This window comes from Dipodomys merriami, unplaced genomic scaffold (genome assembly GCF_024711535.1).
Source record: "Dipodomys merriami isolate MVZ:Mamm:240054 unplaced genomic scaffold, mDipMer1.0.p SCAF_5, whole genome shotgun sequence".
NCBI classification, from domain to species: domain Eukaryota; kingdom Metazoa; phylum Chordata; class Mammalia; order Rodentia; family Heteromyidae; genus Dipodomys; species Dipodomys merriami.
This window is the reverse complement of record NW_027206068.1, coordinates 36,724,574-36,744,668: the sequence shown is the minus strand read 5'-3', so window position 1 is coordinate 36,744,668 and position 20,095 is coordinate 36,724,574. Positions and strand designations below refer to the sequence as shown.

Here is a 20,095-nt window from a genome sequence, read left to right as displayed (position 1 = left end):
TCAAATAGGAAGAATGATACTCTGGCCCATGTTGATTAAAGATGATCCCACAGGACAAACGCAGTGTGGAGTAGAGTAGAAATAATCCACTGTTTTAGTGGTACAGAGAGACACAGTGAAGAATGTACTCCACGGTGAATTTTGAAAAATTCCAAAAATATATTCCAATGGGTACATGTGTGTGTGTGTGATATGTGTATGTGATGTTATATATGTATTTGCGTCATAGTGAACATATTAACTAAAAATCTGCTAGAAAAAGAAGGCTTTTATCAAAATACATTCTTTCATTTGATATATATGCCATAACTGAGACCCCCAAAACTGATCTGATTGCCCGGACATAGAGTGATCTTATGTCAAAATTTGGGGCAGAACTTCTCAGCACCTCCTATCACTTAAGTTGAACTCAAAATCTTTACAAAGTTCTTTAAGACTTGGACCTTGCTACCCTTCTGACCTTGCCTCTTCCCTTCTCTCATACTCTCTACCCAGCCACATTCATATTTTTTTAGTTTTCCTGGAGGATATGCAGTAGGATTGCACCTCAGACCTTGTCAGACTTGCAAGAAATGTTCTCCTTATGTGTTTCCATATGGCTCATTCCATCAGTTCCTTCAGATATGTCTTCATGGGTCAAACTGTCAGTGAGATAGCTTCTGCCACATGATATAAAAAATGACCCCCTTGCGCGCGCGCACACACACACACACACACACACACACACACACACACACACACACACACACAAACAGAGCCCCCTACCTAGAACCCCTTAGTACCCTTGCTTTATTGTTCTCTATGGCAATGTTTCAGGACGTGCTCTGTTATATACTTACTAGCTTCTTCGCAGAAAATAAACTATAGGTGGGTGGAGGTTTTATGAGATTTCATTGCTTACTGCCTCAGGTCTGGTGCTGTGACTGATGCAGGAAAGGTCTACAGTTAATGTCAGATGACTAGATGATAATTCCCTGGGTCTTCAAAATCCCTCACTAGACCCATTTTCTTCAAGAGTGCAGCAGTATGAGTGCCAAGTACATGACCAACCTCTTTAAATACAATCAATGATTCCAACCCTCCCCCAATCAGAAGCGCTTTAGTTATACAAAAGGCAAGGAGAAACATGCCAAATTGATGAGTTCTGTCTGGTACTCAGCTTGAACTCCCTGCTTTACTTGGCTTTTTTTGCTCATACTTGTTTTATTTCTAAGATGTTAGAAGATGGATCCTAGATTAGCTCTATGATTTGTGGCAGTCCAGAGCCCTGCAGTGTGGAGCTAGAATGAATATGAACACTCATGATTCCATTTCTCCTACCCTTATTGGTGTTCATATTTTTTCAAGACTTTCCAACACTGCATATATAACCATGGTGTTTTTGGCCTCTGCTTTATTAGATATGAGTCATGCTTCCTGTTATCTTGGATGTTGAGAGGACATATTACTACACAATCATCACAATATGTGAATTTCATTCTGGGGAGGATTCTTTCTCTTTGAGTTTGGGGGAGGGATGCTACATCTCCCATTCTCTATGTTTTCATGTATAGAATAGTAAATAACATCAACCTGACTTAGCTCACAGAGCTGTGCTGAGGGTGAAATGCAGTGTGCTTAAGAGTAATTTAAAAATGATGATGTGCACAAATGCCGCCATAACTATTCTTGGCATCTGAGAATTCTGAATTTTTGGCAATGTATTTGTTATAACTTCTTGACCGAGTGAGAGTTCTTGTAAGGAACCATCAAACATGAGGGACATGATATTCCTGGTTACATTGTAATATGGGCTATGGTAAAAAGGGATACACGTTCACATTAAGGGGATATTTGTTCAATATCTCTGGTCTAGTAACTTGGATGAGCAAATTTAAATTATAGATGGCATTAAAAAGTAGAAGGCTACGGAAGTGGCGCTGTAGCTCAAGTGGTACAGCGCTCGCCTTGAGCTGAAGAGCTGAGGGACAGCACTCAGGCCCAGAGTTCAAGCCCCACGACCGACAAAAAAAAAAGTAGAAGGCTACAACATGAGTCTCTTAATTCTGTTGCAAAATAATTAATCTCACTTTATTTTCCTTCCTTTTAATTTTTGCATTAGTACCAGGGCTTGAGGTCTCTGTCTTGATTGGAATGTTTGCTTGTGACTGGTTCTACAGCATTTAAGCCGTACACTTTCACTCCTGGCATCAAAAAGTCTTGAGGTTTTGTTGCTCAGAATGACTCAGAACCACTTATCTTTGCAAATTTGAGATTGTTACTATACTAAGCCTCATTTTAATATAAAATAGAGGGAAATAATATCCATCTCTACATGAAGACTGTTGTAGATATTAATGAATAAAGCACATATAATATCTATTGTTGACTCTGTTAACAATCAGTAAATTCTAGCCTATTCTCCTCTTCAGATTAGAACTTGGGTGATTTTTGCTGAAGTTCTGGATGAAGGTGACAGTTCAATGATAATTCACAGGATTTTTGAAAATGTATATAGTTTTCATTCAAGGGGACTGAAAATGCATAATTTGGCTCATTCTATAAAATGCACTCAACAATTTATTACTTCAATTGATTTCTAATTTCAAAAAGAATTCAGAATTTCACTATCTCACACACAAATAAAACACTTGAAGAGTTATAAACATGCCTGTGTGGAATGATATGTTTACCTGTAAAATCTTTTTCTCTTCCCTTCTAATGAAATCGTGGTCAATATTTAGCACTGCAACTTGAGGAAATCTCTTCTGATACCTATCCACCATGACCTGTCTTTGGGACTACATACTGTGTCACTTAGACCTCTCTTAAGATGCCAATGATGAACTGGCATGTAAAAGTTGTAAGAATCTTGTATTGCCCTTACTAGTTGCTAAGGTACTTAATAATTTTACACAGTTTTTCCTCTTGTTTTTCATCTGTTCTAGTATCTGACATAGACTCCCATTAAATATTAACAATTTCTCTGAAAAAACTTTAGAATGCTATTATGATAGGTTCATATGCACATGCCACCATAAATCCATTCCATCTTAAAAAATATAAATGGACTAGCTTCTTATAATTGTTTCCAATTCTAGCATTCTCATGAAGAACAAATTTATGTTTGTTGTAGATTATGTTACCTGTACCTGGCCAATTCAGGGATAGAATATGTAATTTGTCAAATAATCTAAATAACTTCAAGTAGTATTTAGCCAATTATTCTCTTAGCCTTGTATGGAATAAACATATTCTACAATTAAAATGGAAATAATGCTCCTTTTTTAATTATCTGCCTGATGTAATGTGCTCAATTAACTTTAAATTCATTTATCACTGTTGAAAAACCTTGTTGTTTACTGCTTAAGGAAGAATGAGTGAATGTAAGAATGGGCAGATATCAGGTTGGTATCCATGGCCATATTGTAGACCATTCAATCATAGGTTCGGCTTAGTGAGTTCATATGCTACGGACATAATTTTGTAGTTGAGATGTTATTTTGTAAGGTATCTTACCCCTGTGTTAGTAAAACTCTTTATGCTCTTCTTAAGAGAATGAAATATTTGAATATTTTGAAATGTTCTTAGTATAACTATAAACAGAAGAGCCACTAAGCCAGATGCTAATGGAATGCCTGTGTTGCTCAGGTACAGTGTGAAGAGCTGGAGAAGAAATCATGTAGAATGACTATGTAACCTTCCTGCTACTTTCACACAAAGTGAATAAAGTATACTGAGAGCACTTACTGACCATCCAAAGGGGCAAGAGGCTTCCTGGCCTTAAGCTGTCCTCAGTGCCTGTTCTTGAGGTTACTGCATCAATATCCTTCCTTAATCATTACCAAGTGCAGTGTTGAAACTTTAAGGGATTATATTAGGTTTCGAGGAAGTTTCTGCAGTAAAATCTGGAAAGAACTGATCATATTTCCTTGCTCTTTTAGATGACAATCTTAGTCTGTTAAAATTCTGTGGAGAAAATCCTTGTCTTTTAATACATGATTGCTATCCTGATCAGTAACTTTTTCAGCACTTTGAAAACACTTCCTTTCTCTATGCTACAGATTTCTCTGTATCTGTTGAAGGCGTAGCAATCTACTGCATACAAAAAAAGGGAAAATAATATATTTTCAACTCAACTGTGATGATGTTCCCTGAGATTAGAAACTTTTAGAAGACTAGATTGTAATCAAATAATACAGAATGTCCAACAGGTCAGTAATTGATTTGAACCATAAGGTAGTTTGAACAGCTTTGAAAACATGCCAAAAATATTTTCTCCAACCTCCAGACAGGTTTGTGAGTGATGTTTCTGCAAATATACCACAGTGTCTAAAAGTCTGGAAAACACAAGGTAATCTTAGTTTTATTGTTCTTTTATCTGATCAGCAAGGAGATAGAAAATATTTCTTTTATACTTCCTTGGGGATGATTTTATTTTCTGTTTCATAGACAGGATGGCAGTAAGAATATATCAAGATAAATGAAAGATCATGAAATAACACAAATAAGAATAGTAACTATAATGATAATATTAACAAAGAGCAGCATCCAAGAGCATAGGTCAAAGGCACCCATTTTCCACTACACGATCTTAAAGAGGGAATCATTTCTCAGGCTTTTAAGACATCGAAGCACAGAATGCACAGTGCATAAACAAATAAGTAAGCATATTAGTGCTGCCCTTTGAGGGTTTAAATCTTCTTCTTGTGACCCTAGGAAGCTGGCCAGAGAGAAAGAGGAAGAAAGAAGTACAGGATATTTATCTTTATGTTTTGGAAATGCTTTTGATCAGAATTGCTGGAACAAGTTTCTGTCCTTTTGTGGGAACTACAAATGTTCCAGTGGAGGAAGCAAGATCAAGAGCAGTTTGCTCTTTCAGAGACTTCAAAGTCCATTCATCTAAAGATGTGGCCATTACCATTTTGGCTTTCTTGCTGCGCCTTGGACGGCCCTGTACTTTTCAAGAGGAAAGCCTTACTGTGTGGAGGCCAGCTAAAATGTATTCCTTGGAGTGCAGTGTCCCAGAAAATCTGCCCTTCCTAGCCTGTGCTCTGTGATTATAGTCCCAACCAGGAGTGATCTTTGTTCCTATTGGACAAGTCAGACAGAGAGGTGAACTGTCCAGTGAAGCTGGACTACCCATTTTCTACCTCTGCTCCTTTCCCAGACATGAGGGTTTTAAACACATGAACCAGAATGGGCCATATCCAGCTTTCTCTGATCTCAGTTTATGGTAACAATAAACAAGAAAAGAGGAAAAGGAAAACAAGCAACTAAGCAAGCAAATAACCAAGTGAAATAAAATAAGCCTGGCATAGCTCTGTATCCTATCAGTCCTATTATTCTCAGAAGTCCATCAGTTACATGAAGTTCCTCTGTTTGCTATTAAGTTGAGTTCTGGGACTACGATTTATTTATGGAGTGAGAATCTCTTTCTTTTGGTGGGGGTGAAAGATGTACAATAATTTCCAACTGAAAACGAAAACCAAAAATAAATCAATAAAAAACCTAAGGCAATACTTTTATATCATATTGTCTAGTAATCCTGTCTTTTTTCTTTGGGGTTGTTCTTAGGATGAGATGCTTGTTGTGTGTGCTCCACAAGGCAAGCACTGCATCTTTCTTCTTTTTCCTAGGTCCTAGGTCCTAGCCTAATGTCTAAACATTGGTAGAACAAATGACTAAGTCAGAACTTTGATAGTTTGCTCTGTCGCCTATTCATTATGTGATGTGAGATAAATGTCCTCTTGTGTCAACTTCTTGATTTCTCTATTCTCAAACATTTTAGCCTATCCCTGAGATCCTACAGAGATTCCAGAGATTATGTCCACTCAGTATCTTGGAGTACACCTGGAGTAATATTCTGTGAGAGCTGTTTTTCTCCCTTTCAGATTGGGTATATTTTAGTCACCACATCACCTTGACAGTTGAGCTACTTTTGTGTGCTTTGGTAAGTGAGGATAATAATGCTGATATCCTAAATTTCTACCTCTGTCAAGTTGAGGAGTAGGCACAAGCTCATCTTTGAAGTTTATTGTCATTCTATGGCTTTATTCTACCCTTTTGAGACAGGTCTCAGAATGAAAAGTGAGAGAGACTGTACTACTCTGTGAACACAGAGAGTGATACTGCATTTCTTTAGAGGTTTAGTAGTCTCTATTTCTTTTGCCTTTAACTGCTTTGTGAGGTTTAAATTTCCCTTTTATATGATGATCACATGGAATTTTATTCAAAGCAGTTTTGAAAAGTCACATAACACCAAACAATTTTAATAAGTAGACTTTAGGATGCTGGATGATATGAACTTTTCACATGGATCCATTCTAGTAACTAATTTTAAAAATCAATGCTTTCAAACTTGTTCTTTTTAAAAATATTCCAAGATTTGAAAATTTGGGTGTTACCTTGCAACATTATTTGATAAATAGCTAAGAGTATTGAAGGAATACAAGAGGGAACACAAAAACAAACATATCTCCGACCTTCTGATTGATTGCAATTCCTTCAGTAAACATTTTGTTAATATCAAATGTGTCCTAGAAACTGCAATAAGTATTTGGGATCAAAGATCTCAATTCCCAGAGTCTTTGTGTCCATATGAAAACAACACTGAACTCAGCAATGAAGATTTCAGTTCTGCCCCTGCCACTTGTTTGATGAGTGATCTTGTGCAAATGGCTTTCCATTTGGGGTCCTTTTCTATAAGCAAATGATATCTCTTTCTATACACCAAAGATACTTGGTTTAAAATTGAGCTAAAAGAGGTTTCTTAAGAAAAAGCAAGCCATTTCAGAACTGAGTTACACAGTGAGTTTTCCCCCTGATATTCACTGAATAAAAATATATATGAAATTTCATGGAAGAGTCATATAACTATTGATGGATTATTTTTCCATTCTTCTATCTTCCAGTAAACATTTATATAATGCTTGTACTATAACAGAAACAGTATTGGGTATTTGTGATCTGAGATGATGTATGTTCTGTGCTTTCAAAGTATTCACAGCTTAGTAATAGGGATAGGGACAAGAGGTAAGTTTGAGTGGAAAGTGTAATTCATAATAAGCAAATGTTTACTGAGTACCTATTACACTTTGTATCTATCAGTGAACAAATTTGATAATGATTTATGCTTTTATATATTTTATATTCTAGTATGAGGATCAACTATGGAATAAACATGATAGTAATGAATGGTGAATATGACAGAATAGAAATTTTGGAGGGTAAAAATAAGTATAGCAGGTTCAAGGGAAATGGGGCACCTGTGGTGGGATTTGGTCAAGAAAAATGGATGGCCGATGAAATATGTAACACATCAGTGAGATATGTAATATTTAGATAAAGGCCTGAAGGAGATAAAGAGAATGGACAGGTAGAAGGATGTGTTGGAAAGAACATTAGAGGCAGAGAACTGGCCAAGGAAAGGCTCTGAGTCTGGAAACAAGGTGACAGGAGTAGAATGAGAGAGAAAAGAGTAAAGATTAATGAAAGTTGTTAAGAAACCATAATCAGCCAGGAGCTGGTGGCTCAGGCTTCGAATCCGAGCTACTTAGGAGGCTGAGATTTGAGGATCAGGGTTCAAGACCAGCCCAGGCAGAAAAGTCTGTGAGACACTTATCTCCAATGAACCACCCGAAAACTCGAAGTTGTGCTGTGGCTCAAGTGGTAGAACATTAGCCTTGAGTGGAAGAGCTCAGGGACAGTGCCCAGGCCCAGAGTTCAAACCCCACTGCTAACAAAAAAGAAACCCCAAAAAACAAAAACAAAAAAGGAAAGAAAAGAAATCATGGATACACAGGTGAATGGATAAAGAAAACGATATTTCGGAGCTGCAGCAACGGGTCGCTCCTCACTCAGTGCCAACTTTCTGCAGATTTTAAGCAGAGAAGCATCCCAAAACTGAAGAAAGCGCTCAACACCAGACCTACGGAAAGTTAGGAGGGAAACTGGTGATGACCCTGGAATTCGGCAAGCGGACCCCAGCCCCAAGCCACCCTCTGGGCCGCTATGGAGGATGAGCAAACTCAGCAAACACCGCCCAGCCATTGCAACTGCCAGAAATTGGCACCACGGGGTAAGCACTCCAAAATCATGGCTGGAGCCAATGTAAGGTCTCCTACCAGCAGCGGCCCCAGGATGCCCATAGACCTCCCCAGGACATCACAGCCACAGCCAATCCCTAGACCCAAAGGCCGACTGCCCTGCTGACTGGGCGCTCTGTCAGGACCCGCTCCCTCCCTGGCCCCTACAGTCCAGAGCTGCTGTGGATGGCACCACCCACCAAACTAGGTAGCCAGCCTTCAGATGCCCTCAAGGCTATCTACCGCCACCCACCGCCGCTGCTGCAGCTCAGCACGGCTGCTGCCCATGCAGTCCGCTGTCCCAAGCTCCACCTGGCCCTCCCAGCAGAGCAAGACTCCCCATCCCACAGAGAGAGACCCTTTAGCTGCTGCAGATGCCAACCCCACCACCTGGTCCTGCCAGCGCCCATACCCTTTCACTGAGAAGCCATCAACACCATCCTGGCTGCCACAGCACAGGGTCTGTGGTCCAGTGCACGACCAGCTTTAGATCTTGTGAGTAACCCTATTGTGTCCACTCCCTGGGGGTGACAATTCTCTGTAGGGTCCCAAAGCCCTCTGACCCAAGCCCCCGCCCCAACAGGAGGATCACATCAGAAGTGAACACAGATGTAAGCTCTGTTCCTAAATCTCCTGTGGCTACCTGGGAAAGCCTGGGAACACAACTCCAGGCCTATGGTAGCAGACTACAAATCCAAATCTTCCCAACTCCCCGCCATCAGGCCTGAGAGTGGGATTCTATATAGCAGTCACCTTCCCTTGTCAAAAGGCCATCTGGACCCAACCAAGCCACAAGGAAAGCCAACTATTGCAAGACATACAAGGTTTTAACAAGAATTGACTTAGAGGACTATGTGGGGACTCAAGCTCTCCCAAACAAGCCAAGAAACTCACACTTTTTCTAATATCAGCAATTCTCCCAAATATATATATAATTTATTTTCTTATTTTCACCTTGATTTCTAAGCTATTCCTTAATCTTTCTTCAAATTCTTTTCTATCTCTTACTCTCTGAAACAAGGTCTCTATTCTTTTCCTACTACACATACCTCACATCTAAGCTGTTCTTATACCTCTACTATCATTATTACCAATTTTTCTTCTTAATTTAAACTCATATCTCTCCAATCCTAACCCTTCATTTCTCCATTTTCTTCAGTCCATTGAGCCCTAATGGTTTATAACTGAGCCAACTTGGAGTCAGTTCCACTTTGACTGAATATAAGAGGCCCATCTTGTCAACACTATGGTGGAGACTACTTAACAGCCAAACCCAAATCATCTGACAAATTACAATTATATGTATGCTCCACCCAGGAACCACAACATCCCTCTCCAAGCAAAGAAAAAGAGAGCTAAATAGGGAACCACCTACTCATAATTTTGAAACCCTAAGTTCTATACATCGACATGACACCGGGTTGGCTCCTGCCCTAAAAGACAATCCTATTGGAGTGGAGCTTGTCTCCAAATGGGTAGAACTAACTGCAGAAATGCCAGAATCATGGTCAATCAACTAACCCCAACTCCATCTCCACATAAACAAGCTATGGAGCAGTCCCAGAATGACCTACAGGATAAGGCTCAAGATATTTTAAAGCATGGCTGGTAAATCTGCTGGATGAAAAGGTGGACACCCTGCACAGGGCTATAGGAGAACATGACGAGGCCAACCAGAAGCTAAGAGAGGAGTTCACGGACTCCACAAATACAAAGATAAAGGAACTCCAGCAGAAGGAGAACGAGTCCAATGAAAAACGGAAACCCAGTTAAAGGAATTGAAAGAGAAGACCGAAAACCAACTCCAGGAGGGAAGGCAGTCCAATCAAGACTTAAAACCTCAATAAAGAGCTGGCCACCATTAAGAAAGACCAGCAAGAAGGAAGGGAGATAAATAGCAAAATAAAAAGCCTTGAAAGCAGAATGGAGAAGCAAAAGAAAGAATAGTTTAGATAGAAGAAGATAGTTTAGATTCCATAGAGAAAGAGCACACATATTCATAACAAAACTGAGAAGCATGATAGATCATTGCAGGAGCTACAAGATACAATCACAAAACCTAATTTGAGACTAATAAGTTTTGAGGAGGGCCTGGAGAGGGAAGCCAATGGATTAGGAAATATATTCAGCAGAGAACTTTCCAGATATACAGAAGGACAGGCCCATCCAGATACAAGATGCTTTTAGAATCCCAAATAGACCAGACCAGAATAAGACATTACACAGCCACATTATAGTCCATACAGGATCAATAGAAAATAAGAAAAGAATTCTTAAAACTGTCAGGGAGAAGAGAACAATCACCTGTAAAGGTAAGCCAATCAGAATAATCTCAGATTTCTCAGCAGAGGCCAGGAAAGCAAGGAGAGCATGGAATGAGATATGACATGCCCTAAAGACAAATAATTACCAACAAAGAATAAGAATAATTTACTCACCAAAGTTTTCATTCATAGCGGAAGGACAAATAAAAACCTTCCACAGCAAGGAAAAGCTGAAACATACATCACTACCAAACCAGCTTTAAAAAAATGTTCAGATGTTCTACATATAGAAAACAAACAAAAACAGGATTGGCAGTGAAATGGCCCACAAACAGAGAACCATGTAACCACAGCCAGAACAGTCAAGGCACAGCCTCCCCACCCCCAAAATGGATAAAAATGGCAGGAACAGACAAACACCTCTCAGGCTTAACTTTCAATATTAATGGACTTAACTCTCTAACTAAGCAACATAGATTGTCTGGTTGGATCAAAAAGCAAGATCCTTCTATCTGCTGCCTTCAAAAGACATACATTGCCCACAAAAACAAACATATTCCGAAGGTAAAAGGCTAGAATAATATCTACCAAGCAAATGGCCTCCATCAACAAGTGGGAGTTGCAATCCTAATCTCAGATAAAATGGACTTCAAATTAAAATTAGTGAGAAGAGATAAAGAAGTTCACTCTACACTAATTAAGGGATCTCTCCTTCAGGAGGATATTACAATTCTAAGTATCTATTCACCAAATAACAGAGCACCCAAATTTATCCACGAAACACTACTTTCCCTCAAATCTCACATAGATCCAAACACATTAATTGTTGGGTACTTTAACACACCACTATCCCCACTGGATAGATCAACCTGGCAAAAACTCAACAGATAAACCTCAGATCTAAACAACTGTATAGATCAACTAGACTTAACAGACATCTACTGAATATTTCACCCAGCAGCATCAGGTTATTCTCAGAGGCAAGTTTATAGCTCTGAGTTTCTACATCAACAAATTGGAGAGATCTTAATCCAAACAATATAATGAGGCACCTTGAAAAAGAGCAACAAGCTAAACCCCAATCCAGTACATGGAAACAAATAATTAAAATTAAATCAGAATTAAATGAATTAGAGTCCAAAAAAACCATAGAAAAAATCAACAAAACAAAGAGTTAGTTCTTTGAAAAAAATCAACAAAATTGACAGACCCTCAGCAAATCTTATCAGAAAAAAAAGCCACACCCAAATAAACAAATTCAGAGATGGGATTAGAAACATCACCACAGAAACAACCAAGATTCAGAACTTAATAAAGGTACTTTGAGAATCTGGAAGAAATGGATGAATTTCTAGCACATATTGACATCCCTAAACTAACCAAGATGATTTAAATCAGCTTAGCAGACCCATCTCAAGCATTGATACAAGCAACAATAACATCCCTCCCACCCAAGAAAAGCCTAGAACCAGATGGATTTACAGCTGAATTCTACAAGGCTTTCAAAGCAGAACTCACACCAATACTCCTCCAACTCTTCAATGAAATTGAAAGTGAAAGTTCATTACCACACACTCTTTCTATGAAGCCATCATAACCTTCATCCCAAAACCAGTCAGACTCATCAAAGAAAGAGAACTATAGACATACTTCTTTGATGAACATCGATACAAAAACTTTTCAATAAAATTCTGGCCAATTGACTTAAACAACTCATAAAAAATCATACACTATGATCAAACAGGATTCATTTCAGGGATGCAAAGCTAGTTCAATATATGCAAGTCAATTAATATAATCTATCATATCAACAAGAACAAGGATAATAACCACATGATTATGTCAATAGATGCAGCAAAAGCATTTGACAAGATCCAAAACCCCTTTATGATGAAAGCTCTGGAAAAACTAGGAATCCATGGAACATTCCTCAATATAATAAAGGCTGTGTATGACACACCTACAGAGAGCATTATACTTAATGGCGAAAAGCTAAAGCTATTTTCTCTCAATTCAGGAATAAGACAAGGATGTCACTTCTCTTCAATTTAGTATTAGAATGCCTAGCTAGAGCAATAAGACAAGATGTAAACATAAAGGGGATCCAAATAGGGAAAGATAAAGTTAAATTCTCCCTCTTTTAAAGAACTCCATGGACTCCACTTACTCAAGCTAATCTGAAATTTCGGCAAAGTAACAGGGTATAAAATAAACCCTCAGAAATCAATGGCTTTCCAGTATGCCAATAATGAGAAGAGTGCGGCTGAAATCAGGTAAACAACTTGTTTTGTAATAGCCCCACAAAAAATAAAATACCTAGGAGTTAACTAAACAAGTGAAGAAGAACCTCTATGATGAAAACTTTAAAATCCTGAAAAAGGAAATTAAAGCAGAACTAAGGAAGTGGAAAAACCTTCCATGCTCTTGGATTGGGAGGATTAACATCATGAAAATGTCAATATTGCCAAAGGCTATCTACAAATTCAATGCAATACCTATCTATATTTCAACCTCATTCTTCAATGAAATAAAAGAAGGAATCCAAAAATTCATATGGAACAATAGAAGACCCTGAATAGCAAAAACGATCCTTAGCAGAAAGAATGGTGCTGGAGGAATATCAAAACCAAATTTCAAGCTCTACAACAAAGCCATAGTAATCAAAACAGCTTGGCACTGACACAAGAATAGACTTGAGTAAGGTACTGCATTGTTGGTGGGAGTGTAAACTTGTTCACACTTTGGAAAGTAGCATGGAGGTTTCTCAAAAGACTCCACACAGAGCTCCCCTCTGACCCAGCAATCCCACTGTTGGGTATTTACCCAAATAATCACAAAAGCTACCAGCACAACTATGTTTATCGCAGCATTATTTACCATAGCTAAGATATGGAACCAACCCAGATGCCCCTCAGTAGATGAATGGATCAAGAAAATGTGGTATATATACACAATGGAATTCTATGCCTCCATCAGAAAGAATGACATTGCCCCATTTGTTAGGAAATGGAAAGACTTGGAAAAAATTATGTTAAGTGAAGTAAGCCAGGTCCAAAAAAACATAGGTCCCATGGTTTCCCTTATTTGCAATAACTAGTATATGTCTGAGACAAGTAGAAACAATCAGATAAGTTGATGTTAGGCAAAATGAACCCCAAGATAAGGACTCAAATGTTTTTTCTTTCTTGCTGTTGTCTTTAACATATTTATAAGATATTTCTTTGTTGCTTTGTATGTCCCTCTCCAATGGTTTAACCCCTGTTTTCACTGTATTTGATGTTGGTATAATTTGTGGAGGGGAAGGGAAGAAAACAATTGTTTATGTAGGGATACAGGTGGACCCATTGCAACAATGAGATGTACAAGACGTTATGTCGAAAAAAGAACTTTACAACTTTGATGAGAGGGGAATAGAGGGGGGGAGAGATGGGAAGGGATAGTAAGGGGAAACAAAGGATGAGGCAACAATGCTTGGTAAGAAATGTACTCATTACCTTGCTCATATAATTATAAACTCTCTGTACATTATTTTCATAATAAAAAAGAAAAAGTAAAAGAATAGACCTGAGGACCAATAGAATAGAACTGAAGACCCAGAAATGAACTCACATACCTATAGTCACCTAATCTCAACAAAGGAGCTAAGGAAATAGAATGGAACACAGCCTCTTCAGTAAATGGTGATGGCAAAACTGGTTAATCACCTGTAGAAAACTAGAAAAGCTAGATCCTTATATATCACCCAGCACCAGAATCTACTCCAAATGGATCAAAGACCTTGAAGTCAAAGCAGACATCTGAAAACATTACAGGATGGAATAGACAAAACTCTAAGGCTCCTTGGAACAGGCCGAATTTTTCTTAATAAAAACCCAGAAACACAACAAATCAAAGAAAGGTTGGATAAATGGGACTGCATGATACTGCAGAACTTCTGCATGGCAAAGGGCATAGCTAGCAAGATCAATAGAAAGCCCACAGGTTAGGAGAAGATCTTCACTAGCCATACAATGAACAAGGGCCTCATATCTAATTTCGAATCTTGGTATTCTCCATGTAATGCATTTTTCAATTCTCATTGCTGAGCCTATTTACTTGGCTGCTAGCTGAATTTTCCTCTATTTTCTATAGTTTAAATCTGCTTTTCACCCTCCTCCTCTCTTCAGAGATGGAGAATGACTAGCGATGTCTGACAAATTGAAGAGGCTAAAATAGGACTTTGTGGTCAGATCTGCACAGCCAAACTGAATTATCGAATTGAGACCAGTAATTGAACAAGACAGAGAAAGGAAGATACTTTTGTTTTATCTACCCAAATAATGACCTTAGTTCTTCACTTTTCTTTGCCTTTTAAGACTCAAGAAGTCAGATGAAAAGAAAATGTTTTAGTTATGTATAGTACCTTGCGTAGGCTCTCTAAAATCTTAGCCCTTTGTTTGAGTTGTTGATTGATTGATATATTTGTATTTTTATACTAAGGAGTAAGGAACAAACTAGAGTAAAAATAAATACATAAAGTAAAGATAAACAATTATATTAAGCACAATCTGAAAGGGGACTTCTATTGAAATCTCATTCATCTTTAAGTGCATTGTAGATTCTGTTTATGAATAGCTGAATGTTCATTTATATTTGAACTAAAGATATTCTTTCAATACTGACTCTGTGGTTCCTTCTTAATTCATATTTCTGAAGGTATCAGCAAAACTGATCTAGGATTTATCACTATGCTTTATTATGTCTCTATAAATCAATACATGTCTTAGAATTCTGGGCACACACACACACACACACACACACACACACACACACACACACACACACACACACACACACACACAGAGCCTACTTTTCTACTTCCAGTGGTCATTTTAACAATAAGAGGTTGTATCCATCAGATAGATAAGATGGAGTACCAGTTTAGTTGATTTCTACTGTTCTTGTCCCTCTTTGGGTAAAATGAAGAAATGAGAAAACACAAAAATGCACGAAGGTATTATTTGTGCTTATTTTCTAGGATGTCTAGGACATGAGAATTCTGCAGTAGGAGCGATAGGTACTCTTCCTACTACTAGTGATTTTACAGACTACACGACTTCAGATGACATCTTACAAGGGGGACATGAGAATTACTGATGGTTCAAGTGATTGTGTAATTTTAAGAATATAAATGCTCATATCTTAGATGATAAATAATGAAACCAACTGTGCAGACTAAGAATGTTGTCCTAGTAGTGGGGAAGAGGTTAGTAGAAATGTAGGCAAATAAAAGCATCTTATAATTCCAATACTATTGGCACCAAGATCTTTTGTGCTCCACAATATTACTTATCCAATTATATTTTGGGCTTAAGTAACAGAGTAAAGTTAATGATCTGATAGCATATGAATCTTACTAGGGCATAGAAACAGAATTATTTTGGTTAAATATATGATAAATAAAAAATATTATATTTAGGAATATTTAGAGCACATTTTAAAATAAAGAGGCAGCAAAATTCTCTTTGAATGCACTTGCATGACTACTGATCAGAATGACTTTGGACAGTCTTCCAATTTTTATATGCAGCCCCACCAGAACAAGTCTCATTTAATAATATAAATTGAGAAAATCCAGGACATTAAAAAAAAGTAAACAGACTAAGTGTATCTGAAAGTGAAAAGAAAGCTATCAGAGGAAAGGAAAGATTCCCCACTGGAAAAGAGCCTTCAAAGAGGAGTCTGATGGAGTCCTGTTGGAAGCTGGTTGTTAGAGTGTGCGGATGCTCTCACAGCTTAAGATCCAGAACTCTTTAAAACTCATAAAGAATGCTTCTATCATAGAAAAGACAAATCTCAACATCTCAAAGTCATCATGATCTGGGTAACTTTCCTTTTTTGCCCCTAACTAGCCACTGGAGAAAGTGACTGTCTCATTCATTCACTTACTGTGAAAGCTTTTAGATCTTTTACTTAAATCACTCACAAGGAAAGCACGGAAGTTCATGTTCTTTTAAGAGTTGCCAATTCTGCTAAGGAAGATTAAATGTCCATTTCCCATGTGTCATATCCTGCAGCTAACAAGAAAGAGAATAAATGTAGCATGGGCTCCATCTAGGCCGCTACCGTGGGGAGGCCATCAACCAGCCTTGGGGCCTTTCATTTGCATGTACTGTGCCAGCCAAGACAGTTATTCAAACATGAGTCAGACTGTGAAGAGCCATCATGCTGCACCTTGGAATATATTTATTTAACAGTTCGAGCCTCTTTCTGTGACTAAGAAACAAGGATTTCCTCTGGGGGCAGAGGACTTTTTTGGCACCTACCTGTGAAGTTGATTTTCAACAAGTAATCCTTGTACAGCTTCTTCCCGTCCAGGATCTTCATGGCATCACAGAGCTTGGTGGTGTTGGGGCAAAGGGTGCGCTGCATTTTGTGCAGCGCATGCGCCATGGCGTACACTGCATTCACGACAAACATGATCTTGGATTCTTGCTCATAGTTGCTGCTGTCGATGGCCAGGTGCTTGTCGCAAAGTCGTCTGTGATTTCTCTTGTTCTGGAGGCTGCATTGGAACTTCTGTTCCCAGAAGTCCCGGAACCAAGGGTTACGGTGATTGTTGTAGGGGTTGAGGCTCTGAAAGTAGCGGTCAAACTGGCGGACGGGCTGGGAGGCCAGCTCCAGGGTGATGGCGCCGTAGGCCACGTGCTCGCTGCCCTTCACGATGCTCTCCTGCGCGCCCCAGCCGTCGCTGGCCACCCAGGTGAAGGAGGCGTTGGCGCGGCTGGCGGCGGCGATGAGCTCCCTGGAGTCGTCACTGCGCATGAAGAGAACCACCACCCGGGCGTTGGGCTTCTGCAGCAGCTCCCGGATCACGCTGTCGTAGGACTTGCGGATGTTGGAGCGACCCACCTTTTCGGCAGTGGCGATGCAGATATTTCGCAGGCGGGCTTCCTGCTCGAAGGCCTCGATCCCGGTCTCTCCGTAGTCACCCTCGGAGGCCACTGTGGACACGTAGGTCCAGTTGAAGAAGCGTAAGATCTCGGCCATGGCTTTGGCCTGGTAGAAGTCGGGGGGCACCGTTCTGGCAAAGTAATCGTACCGGGACTTGTCGCTGAGTTTGGCGCTGGTGGAGGCGTAGCTTATCTGCGGGATCTGGAAGAGTCTCAGCAGGTTCGCCACCTAGGAGAGGGACACAGGGGAAGCCTTTTCTTAAAAAGCCCAGAAGCACGCACAGCACTGCACATGGATGGTCATACCGTCCTTTTCCATTTTTTATTTAATCAGATTACCACTCTGTGTGTGCGTGCGTGCGTGTGTGCGTGTGTGTGTGTGCGTGCGAGCGCACGTGCACCAGTACTGGGGCTTGAACTCAGGACCTACCACTCTGTCTTGGCTTTTGGCTTAAGATTGGTACTCTACCCCTTGAGCCACACTTTCACCTCCAGCTTTGTGGTGGTTAATTGGACTGAAGAGTCCCATAGACTTTTCTACCTTGGCTGGCTTTGAACTGCGATCCTCTCAGCCATCAGTGCCTGGCAACCACACTTTGTTGCAGTTCTGGAGACTTAAGGCCAGATGCTCTCCTGAATACTGTGTGTTTAGATATTAGAAAGCAGGTGTATGAGGTGTATATTTTGAGAAAGGACATAGTAAGAAATAAGATCATTTGCTGGACCTTTTATAGACTCTATTGCTAGACCTTAGACCAGGAAAAATCTGTTTCAGATGAACTCAATGTGATTGTTTTAAGTTCCTGGGGTCCTGCTATAGCTCACAGAAACAATGAACTACAGTGAATTGGCCAAATTCGGTTTTCAGACAACTTGGCTGCAGTTGTATAGAAAGAGCCAGGGTGTTTAATTCTCACTTCCCCCTCTTTTACTAAAAACGGCAGTATCTGAAAGAATTTAATTTGGGAACAGGGTGCCACATGGACAGTCCAAATTAGACATGTATTATCTAGGTTAAGCAAAAGAAAAAAAAATCAATTTGACTGAAATTCCATTTGGTCCACTCAAAATTTTAGGTAAATATTTTTCCTAACTTCTGAGAAACTTGGCTAACTTTCTCATTACTTTGTTTTTTTTGAAATTTGATTCTGCTTAAATTATGTGAAAGGAAAGTACACAAATACTCCATTCTTGTTTCTTTTTACTAAAAAAAAAATCACATTAAAACCGATCAAGAATGAATCTTCTACTTCAATATATTTAAAGCCTATGCTGAATTGAAATTTAAATGTCTCATAATTTAGCCATCATTAATAGTTACTGTTATATTTATTATTAAACAAAAAGGAAATTGATGTTAGATAATCAGGGGGCATTGCAGAAAGTATTTACAGAACTAATAAAATTGTTTTATTTTTCTTGAGTTCTGAAAATTGCTATCTCTCCATTAAACTTAGTTAAATTACATAATAGTTAAGGCATACTTTAATCAGAAACAACTTGAATCTTCTAATATAATCTATGTCCATAAAATCAGTATGACTACTTTGCAATTTTCCTTCTGGAAATTGGAGTTTCACGTTTATATTTGACATGTAGGGAGCACAGCTTGAAATAGGCAGCTGTTTGCAAAGAGCAAAAGCAACATAAAACAACTGACATCTGAGTCCTGATTAATCATCATTTCATTTGGGATTGGAAACCAACAACCAAGTTCATACACAGCTACACAGCATGTGACTGTAGATCTGGGCTGCTATTAAAACTAACACTTGGAATAACTAAAAACGATCAACTTTTAAATATCTTTTCTAATCCTAGTACCTATTACTTAACTACAAATATATCTTTAGACAATCTGAAATTTGAAACACAATATAATTAAAAATTAAAACCCCTATCCCTTCTTGTATGTGATATTCTAGGATATGAGTGGGTTTGGGAGAATGGTGAGTATAGATGGATGAAGATCAGTATACTATGAATCTCTTCTTTTCTCAAAAATAGGAAACTGGGAAAATGATCCATACTGAGTTTGGGGTATAGGACTATTGTTTGTTTACTCAACATGATTGATATTGCAGATGGCATTGAGCTATCAAAGTTACTTTGAGAATGAGTACTTGGCCTCCACTCCATTTATCTACTGCTATGGCAGACTTGGTGATTGAATCCTTGTTATTGTTTTTTTTTAAACTTGATTTGATTATGGAGTAGTGCTGGAGTGACCACCTCTTCTTAATCTCTCTCTCTCTCTCTCTCTCTCTCTCTCTCTCTCTCTCTCTCTCTCTCTCTCTCTCTCTCTCTCTCTTTCTCTCTCATCCATCTCTTTATCTTCAAGTTATATTCACCAGAACCTGAGTACCATATAAAACAGAGAATGAAATGTCCTAAAACAACAACAACAAGAACAACAATCCAGAAACTCTTTTTTGGCAGCTAGGAATCACAGTGAAAGAATCCTGAATTTCTGAAATATTGTTCTCCCAGAGGGTACAAGTAATGAAAAGGTGTTCAAGAAAAAAATGTTCTTGTTTTTTGATTGATAGGATCCTGTGGCTTCATGTCTACCTCTCCAGGGTATATGAGAACAACTTACTGTCAAGGTAGCCTGCACAAGGGATTGAACAATAGCAGTAATATGAAAAAGATTCTGCACTAGGAAGGCACACTTTGAGCAGTAGCCTGCTTGGGAATGTGGCTGACTTGGAAACAAAAAAGAAATTACTGCCATCATTTTAAGCGTATATATTATTCCCATGCATTTGGGCTTAAAGAGAAAAATCTCTGCCAGCTCCAGGAAAAGGAGACATGTTTGCTGAGTTGAAACTTG

The 20,095-nt window shown here is 38.9% G+C and overlaps 1 protein-coding gene across 4 annotated transcripts in view; it reads right to left on the bottom strand.

Moving 5' to 3' along the window:
• Grm3 (glutamate metabotropic receptor 3) overlaps positions 1-20,095 on the bottom strand; it is a 210,452-nt gene that overhangs the window by 45,091 nt on the left and 145,266 nt on the right. For all 4 annotated transcript variants that reach the window (XM_069996380.1, XM_069996377.1, XM_069996378.1 and 1 more), the window contains one exon: positions 16,636-17,491. In XM_069996380.1, coding sequence (XP_069852481.1) covers positions 16,636-17,491 — 856 coding nt within the window. The remainder of the gene's footprint in view (positions 1-16,635; positions 17,492-20,095) is intronic.